Source organism: Chenopodium album, chromosome 17 (genome assembly GCF_948465745.1).
Source record: "Chenopodium album chromosome 17, dcCheAlbu1.1, whole genome shotgun sequence".
Classification (NCBI taxonomy): Eukaryota; Viridiplantae; Streptophyta; class Magnoliopsida; order Caryophyllales; family Amaranthaceae; genus Chenopodium; species Chenopodium album.
Genome location: NC_137850.1, coordinates 11,993,320 through 12,001,477, shown reverse-complemented (window position 1 = coordinate 12,001,477; position 8,158 = coordinate 11,993,320). Strand labels below are relative to the sequence as shown.

Here is an 8,158-nt window from a genome sequence, read left to right as displayed (position 1 = left end):
ATTTTGAACCCGATATGAATTTATCCAAACCAAATATGAACTGTCGGAACTTGACCCAACCCAAACACGACAGATTTGACCCGACCCAAACCGAGACGAGTTAAAAGGATAACTTTGAGCCGAACACACCCGACTCGAATAGATCCAACCCGTCGTAGGTCAATCCAAACTTTATCCGTTTATTCAACTTGACACCTCCTATTCCGCTATTCCTAAGAGTAAACACAATAAAAAAAATGAAACCATGTCAATTATTTCAAAACCGAAAAAGTGATTACGTATCATATAGCTCCTAAAAAAGGCCACATGGTAGTAGCATCCCCAAAGAAAACAACATTACATAAACAGTAACGCGGAATCAAGTACCCATCCGACTACGTTCAGTACAGCTCATGGAATTTAATCATCCCTCTGTCTCCAAAAACAACCTCGTCTTCTCCTCTCATACATTTATTTATTCACAAATCCAATGATATTAGTATATTACTCGCAATAAATGTCCTTCACTACTACAGTAAAGTACGTGTTAATGAAATCTCTTCACCCAAAATCTACTACTACAACTCTACAAGCTATAACACCGACAACACGTACAGTTACACTAGTCCATACACCATTTTAAAATCCCATTATAATAATCATTTTATTTACAAAGTATTTATTTATTTAATTTATTATTCCGAATCCGCGCTTCTTTGCTTTATAAAAAGATATCCAAAATTCAAAAGAAATTAAAAAAAAAAAAAAAAAAAAGCATTCATTCCACCTTGCTTTATCCATGAATAAACTGTACATTATATAATTAGATCTGTAACTTAACATACAAGTTCTCTTCTACCTACGTTCATCAATCATCATAATACAACTTCTCTTCCACCTTTGCATTTTTTAGCTTCGAGTTTCTCACTGAAAAAAATGAGTGATCTAAAGAAGAAGAGTGTGTTATTGTTATTTTTAGTGGTGTTATTGACAATTATTGGAACCAGTTTAGCTGAGAGTCCTTACAGATTTTTTACATGGAATGTTACTTTTGGTGAAATTTTTCCTCTTGGTGTCAAACAACAGGTACCTCTTTCTTTCTTTGTTCGTCTGAGTGATTGATGTTGTTTAATGAGCTCGTGTTCGTCACGGGAGTGTTTTTGTTATCATGGTGACGTTTAATTAGGTGTATTGACAAGGTTATTCTTGGAGTTATTGGAAAATTTTGTGTTAGGAAAAATAAAAATATTGAATATTACAAATTTTATGTAGTTTTCATTGTGTATACGAGTGCACCTATTGAAACTCGATAGGTAGGGGATTAAGTCAAAATGTGTAGAAAAAGTTGTTACATTGTCGAATATACTAGTAATAGTTTACAATTAAATTTTTCAATGTGCTACATCAATTGTAAAGGTTGTTTTTATAAATTAATTCCGAGGTATTTGTAAAAAGATAAGAGGGTGTAATGTGATGGTTCTATTCTGTGGAGGATAATTTGTGATTAGTTGTTTGTTGTTGATAATATTTTAATGGGTTGGTTTAAATGTGATGAAACAGGGGATTTTAATTAATGGGCAATTTCCAGGTCCACCTATCGAGGCAGTCACCAATGACAATTTGATTATTAGTGTATTTAATAGCTTGGATGAACCATTCCTCCTTTCCTGGTAAATTCTTGTTTTCCCATCTTTTGATTTGATCCAGTTTTTGCCCATATACTCAATGTTGCTTATACATATTAGAATTGGAGATGAAGAAATTGTTAACCAATTATTGAACCTTTATTTATTTATTTTTTGCTGTATGTGGATGTCAACTAGCCTTATGGTAAAATCTTGATCGGATCACGTATTCGAGTGTGTCACTTCCTTTTGTTGATATTCAGTGCTTTCTTGTTAGTGATTGCAGTATGTTTCAGGTTGTTGCAATATTATGTTGATATACATATATATATATATATATATATATATATATATATATATATATATATATATATATATATATATATATATATATATATAGTATATGGTAGGTTATTGTATTTTGCCTTAAAACCTTTTGCCAATTTCCAGTTTTAACAGAAATTTATTGATGATTCTAAATGGAGGCCCTGAGGCAGTAGTATGATTGTATGAAGTATATACCGTCTTTTCGCGGGCAAATGTTGAGTTCTGTCTCTAAAATAATCGCTTACATTATACAAAAGTGTGTTTTTGACCAAATATTTACTGAAGGATTTTCGCCTACATAATGAATCAGTATAAGGCAAATTGTTTGGGAAACCAGCCTGGTGAAGTTTTACACTTACATAGCTCAATAAGATGGTTAATCTTGTGTTATAAAGGAATAAGTTATAGCTTATAACAACTCCAAGTAGTTGACATTGACTCTTAATTGAGAGATGATGATCGAATCCTTACAATTCTTTCGTTATCTTAGTTTAATACAATGCAGAGCATGTATCTTTATACACATCTGGATCCCGGTCACCAAAGGGCCAGACCTGATAATTGTGCAATAAAGCCTTTAATTACACATTGCCACATTGGGTGGGCAACAGTCAATCAATCAATCAATCAATCAAAGCCTTAATCCCAAAAGTGGGGTCGGCTAACATGAACCAAATTTGATTATTCCGTGTAGTCATCAACATAAATCTTTCTCCTCCATCCCTTACGATCCAAAACTTCATCCTCACGTAAATCCATGCACTTCATATCCTTCCTCACTCCTTCCAACCAAGTCATCTTTGGTCTCCCTCTTCCTCGTTTAATCCCTCCATGGTCCCACTCTTCCACTCTTCGCACCGGTGCACCCTCGGGTCTCCGTCTTACATGTCCAAACCAACGCAGACGATTTTCCCTTAATTTATCTACAATGCCCGCCACACCTACTTTCTTGCGAATAACCTCATTTCTGATTCTATCTCTTAAAGTGTTTCCACACATCCACCTTAACATGCGCATTTCCGTAACCTCCATCTTTTTAATATGCTCTTTCTTAGAAGCCCAACATTCTGTACCATAGAGCAACACTGGTCTTATGGCAGTCCTGTAGAATTTTCCCTTCAACTTTAAGGGAATGCTGCGGTCGCATAGCACTCCCGTGGCCGCTCTCCATTTAAGCCACCCTGACTTAATCCTGTGGGTCACGTCTTGATCAATGTCACCATTCTTCTGGATGATCGACCCTAGGTACTTAAAACATTCACTCATGGTCAAATCCTTTCCATCCAAACTCACCACTTCATTGCTTGTCCCCCTCTGAGTGCCAAAACGACATACCAAATATTCAGTCTTACTCCGACTTAGCTTAAACCCTCTAGATTCCAACCTTTGCCTCCATTGCTCCAACTTGACATTAACCCCATCCTTAGTCTCATCCACCAAAACGATATCATCTGCGAACAGCATACACCATGGAACCTCATCTTGAATTGGTCTAGTTAATTCGTCTAGAACCGTTGCAAAAAGAAAAGGGCTTAATGCAGACCCTTGATGCAATCCGATTGTAATAGGGAAATCTTTTGTCAACCCTCCGCATGTCCTCACATTTGTTGACACATCCCGATACATATCCTTAACTAGGTCTACATACCTTCGTGGGATACCTTTCTTCAACATTGCCCACCAAAGTATCTCTCTTGGCACCTTGTCATATGCCTTCTCTAAATCAATAAAGACCATATGAAGATCTTTCTTCTTTACCCTATAAAACTCCATCATTTGTCTTATCAAATGGATTGCCTCCATAGTAGATCTCCCAGGCATAAAACCAAATTGGTTATCTGAAATGCTTGTGCATGCCCTCAACCATTGGGTGGGCAACAGTAACCAATGGAAAACAACTTGTAGGTTTGCTGTATTTGGAATGTAATCTGAGATTTTTGAGGTTTTCTTTTCTGAATGGATGTAGGAATGGCATACAACAGAGAAGAAACTCGTGGCAGGATGGTGTATACGGAACAAATTGTCCTATTCCTCCTGGGCAGAATTTCACATATGTCCTCCAAGTTAAAGATCAGATTGGTAGTTACTACTACTTCCCGTCCCTTGCTTTCCACAAAGCTGCTGGAGGTTATGGTGGCATCAGAATTGATAGCCGACCCTTGATACCTGTCCCCTTCCCTCCCCCTGCCGGAGACTTCACTGTTCTTGCTGGGGACTGGTATAAAATGAATCACACAGTAAGTGGAATACTTTGAGATGAAGATATGAATTTTTCTTGTCAGACTAAATGTTCATGTATTGAATCCTCCTCCCACTTTCCTAATATGCAGGATTTAAAAGCAATATTAGATGGTGGACATGATTTGCCTTTCCCTGATGGACTTGTCATAAATGGACACGGATCAAATGGAAATACTTTTACAATTGATCAAGGTACTTGTTTAGGAGACAAAATGGGTTTAAATTTTATTGCAGGGAAAATGCTTATAATAATTGGTGGGTGATTGTTTTGGTAACAGGCAAAACATACAGATTCAGGATATCTAATGTTGGGATAGCAACGTCGATCAATTTTAGGATCCAAGGACACAAATTGATACTAGTAGAGACAGAGGGAGACCACACTCTTCAGAATACCTATTCATCCCTTGATGTGCATCTGGGACAATCGTATTCAGTACTCGTGACAATGGATCAACCTCCACAGGATTACTACATCGTTGTCTCAACCCGTTTCACCTCTCAAGTACTTACCACCACCTCCACTCTCCACTATAGTAACTCAGCAGATGGTGTTACAGGCCCTCCTCCTGGCGGGCCCACAACTGAGATTGATTGGTCTCTTAACCAGGCCAGATCTGTAAGGTAATTAAGTCTGAAATAGCTTCTTTTATTCGAAGTATTTAATTGAGTATTGCCAGAGTTTTCTAGTTTTTATATTAAGGTATAGTGATGTAGAACTTAAACTCATATTTTGTTGTTTTTCTTTTCTCTTGTAATAATTTCAGGCAAAATTTGACAGCTAGTGGACCAAGGCCTAACCCTCAAGGTTCTTATCATTATGGGATGATCAATACTACACGTACAATCAGACTAGCAAATTCAGCTCCAGTGATTGATGGAAAGCAGAGATACGCTGTGAATGGTGTGTCTTTTATCCCAGCAGATACACCACTTAAGCTTGCTGACTTCTTCAAGATTTCAGGTGTTTTTAGCCTTGGAAGCATCTCTGACAGTCCTAGCTCTAATGGCGCCAGTCAGCAGACTTCTGTCATAGCTGCTGACTACCGAGCATTTGTTGAAGTTGTCTTTGAGAACTCTGAAGACACTGTCCAGTCTTGGCATATTGATGGCCATGTTTTCTTCATTGTTGGGTACTAAAGTTTTATACTAGTTTGTTTTCATTAGCTATATGTACAGAAACTCAGTATATTTCAGAGTCTGATTTTATTGTTATGTGAATTTGACCAGAATGGAAGGAGGACAATGGTCTGCTGAAAGCAGATTGAGTTACAATCTAAGAGATGGTATTTCGAGATGCAGTGTTCAGGTAAGTTTTACCCAAGAGACAATTTATGGACAACTATTTCTAGGCATCTTGAACAATAAATGTATACACCTAAACTAATTTGCTATCCTGTGTATGATAACAGGTATACCCAAATTCATGGACTGCAGTTTATATGCCACTGGACAACGTTGGAATGTGGAATATAAGATCTGAAAATTGGGCACGCCAGTATTTGGGGCAGCAGTTCTATCTTCGGGTGTATTCACCTGCTAATTCATGGAGAGATGAATATCCGATTCCAAGCAATGCACTTCTCTGTGGCCAAGCTGTAGGACACAAAAAACCTTGATTCCCAAATTCTGCCTTAATTGCTTCCAGGTGACAATGTGACATCGAATTGCTTATGGAGATGGATCAAAGCTAGAAGAAATATACTCAAAGACCAGGCCTACTTGCTTATATGAGAGGCTTCGGCAGTTTAAATTAGCATTGTATTACAGTCTATTGAAATTTACTACCTTTGTACGTATTTAGTTGTCACATTATGAATTTTTATTACGCGGTGACAATTATTTTCGAACAAAGGGAGTAAGTAAATCAGCTGGAGTGACTTTCACTATTTTGATTACATTTTTTTTTATTATTTTATTTATATTTTTATTTTTGCCGTGTAATGAATTATGCAGAAAGACTGAAAGACTAAGTATAGTGATTGCAAAACTTAGTAGACATGCTATAAGAATTATCAATTATGAAACTTCCAATCTTCCAGAGAATTATTATACGAAGTATATCAAACTGAAGAATATTGTGAATTATTTTTAGATGCTTTTCATTATGTTTTGTTTTATTATGGGGGCTTGATGTTACTCCAAAAATTCGTCACTTTCTTTGGAGGCTATGCACCAATACGCTGTCGGTGCGCAACCTACTCTTTAGAAGGCATTTGGTGGAGTCAGCTGCGTGCCCATGGTGCTCTGTGGAGGCCGACACTGCTGGCCATGCTATCTTTGGTTGTGCCCGTGTTCGAGAACTCTGGGAGGACAGTGGCTGAATTGTAATGACGAAATGGGAAGTCTTCGACTCTACCTGCTTGAAAGTTGGAGGAACTTGGACCCCAAAATCAAGCATCTAGGAATTTGTTAAAGGTTTTAAGGGGTATTAATAATCAAATTTGCTAAAGAAAATAAACACAATCTCCAAATGAATGAATCAAGAGCAATACAATTATAGAACTATAATTATAATTATAAATCGAAGAACAAATATCAAAATAAGAGAGGCATTTCTGAGTAAGGACGAAATGATGTCCGACGACATAAATTAGAGATTTTAGTATAAAAGTGTAGTAAATTGTATTAGACAATGTATGAATTAATTCTATTACAAAGAGCATCCTATTTATAATGATTTGTAAGTCTAACAAAGGTAAATATTGAAGAATCTTTGATATTATGGTAATGTTGACAATATTGATTGCCATCTTCATCTTCTAGGAAGTGTTGACTTGGTGATTGATATTTTCTTTACTTGCTCCCTCAATCTTGGGAGAGCCTTTTCTGTACACTCGGGTGGACCGTATATCCGGATAATTTGCTCATTATTTTTTGCTCATTTAATAAATGAGCAAAAATTAATGAGCAAAATTTGATAAACAAATAATTTGGGTGTATATAACAAATTCTACAATCTTGGAATGTAATTGTGCTTACTACTCAAGCCTTCGTTACACGCCATCAAATGGTTTGACCTTTGAAGGGAAGCTGCCTTTCTCAGAAAGGCGGTTGACTTACTCAGAAAGGTGCAATTAAGTCCATACTGTCCGTGCTCAGTTGGGACTGATGCGCGAATAATATTTTGTCAATCAAATTATTCCTTTCCTGACTGAGCTTTATTTGATTGATTCTATAGTCTTGATTGATTTCATAAGATCTTGAGAAATTATCAATGATACATCACCCAAGGTTCGAGCGTTTATCAATGGTACACCTACTTAACTATTGTTTATCAGTGGTACACCCAAGGTTTCACACACTCATCTACAGTAACCACTTCGTTAAACAAACGTTAATCCTAATCTATTTTTGGCTTTTTTTCGATTTTTTTAACTTAAAAAACTCCTTCCTTATTTCGCCTCTTTATTTTCCCTCCCCTCTCGAAATTGAAACATTACCTTGAAAATCACCACTTCCATACATAGGCAATGGATCACAATATTTATTTCCTTTGTAAGTAATGGTACACCACCATTCCCATAACGCTCATCTCCTATCTGACTCATCCCTTCCAAAGGAAAATTAATCAAATAGTTATGATGACCATGCATAGCAGCATAACCCGAATTCGACCCAAACGAATACGCTAGATTACCATCTCCCCTAATCCCCCCCCCAATCTAAAATCCTTAACACCCTTCTCAAGTCTGTACACAGAAGATTGAAACCCTCCCCATTACTAGAAAACCCATTAAAACCCTCTAAAACCCCAAAATTCTCAGTCACATTACATTCGTTCCCCTTAAAAACATCCGAATCTCTATGAAATTGTCCAACAACATCAGAATTTCCAACACTTAACTTCTGAAAATCTGCTGCTAAACCAAGTTCATAAAATAATTGATCAAAAGAGTTTACCAATGAAGAAGATGATCTACAAAATGGGTTTTTGGCCTTGAAAAATGTGAATGGATCAAAAGGGTTTACTGATGAAGAAAATG

At 36.7% G+C, this 8,158-nt stretch overlaps 1 protein-coding gene across 2 annotated transcripts; it reads left to right on the top strand.

Moving 5' to 3' along the window:
* Positions 1-634: 634 nt before the first annotated feature.
* LOC145587605 (L-ascorbate oxidase homolog) lies at positions 635-6,200 on the top strand. Of its 2 annotated transcripts, XM_081644336.1 has the most exons (9): positions 635-1,065; positions 1,540-1,649; positions 3,898-4,168; positions 4,262-4,364; positions 4,451-4,796; positions 4,940-5,076; positions 5,137-5,305; positions 5,403-5,481; positions 5,585-6,200. In XM_081644336.1, exons 1-9 carry the CDS (start codon positions 916-918, stop codon positions 5,789-5,791), a joined length of 1,572 nt encoding a protein of 523 aa, XP_081500462.1. In that variant the 5' UTR covers positions 635-915; the 3' UTR covers positions 5,792-6,200. The 2 variants fall into 2 exon arrangements, with proteins under 2 accessions (XP_081500462.1, XP_081500461.1); XM_081644335.1 differs by having other exon boundaries at positions 637-1,065; positions 4,940-5,305.
* Positions 6,201-8,158: the final 1,958 nt, after the last annotated feature.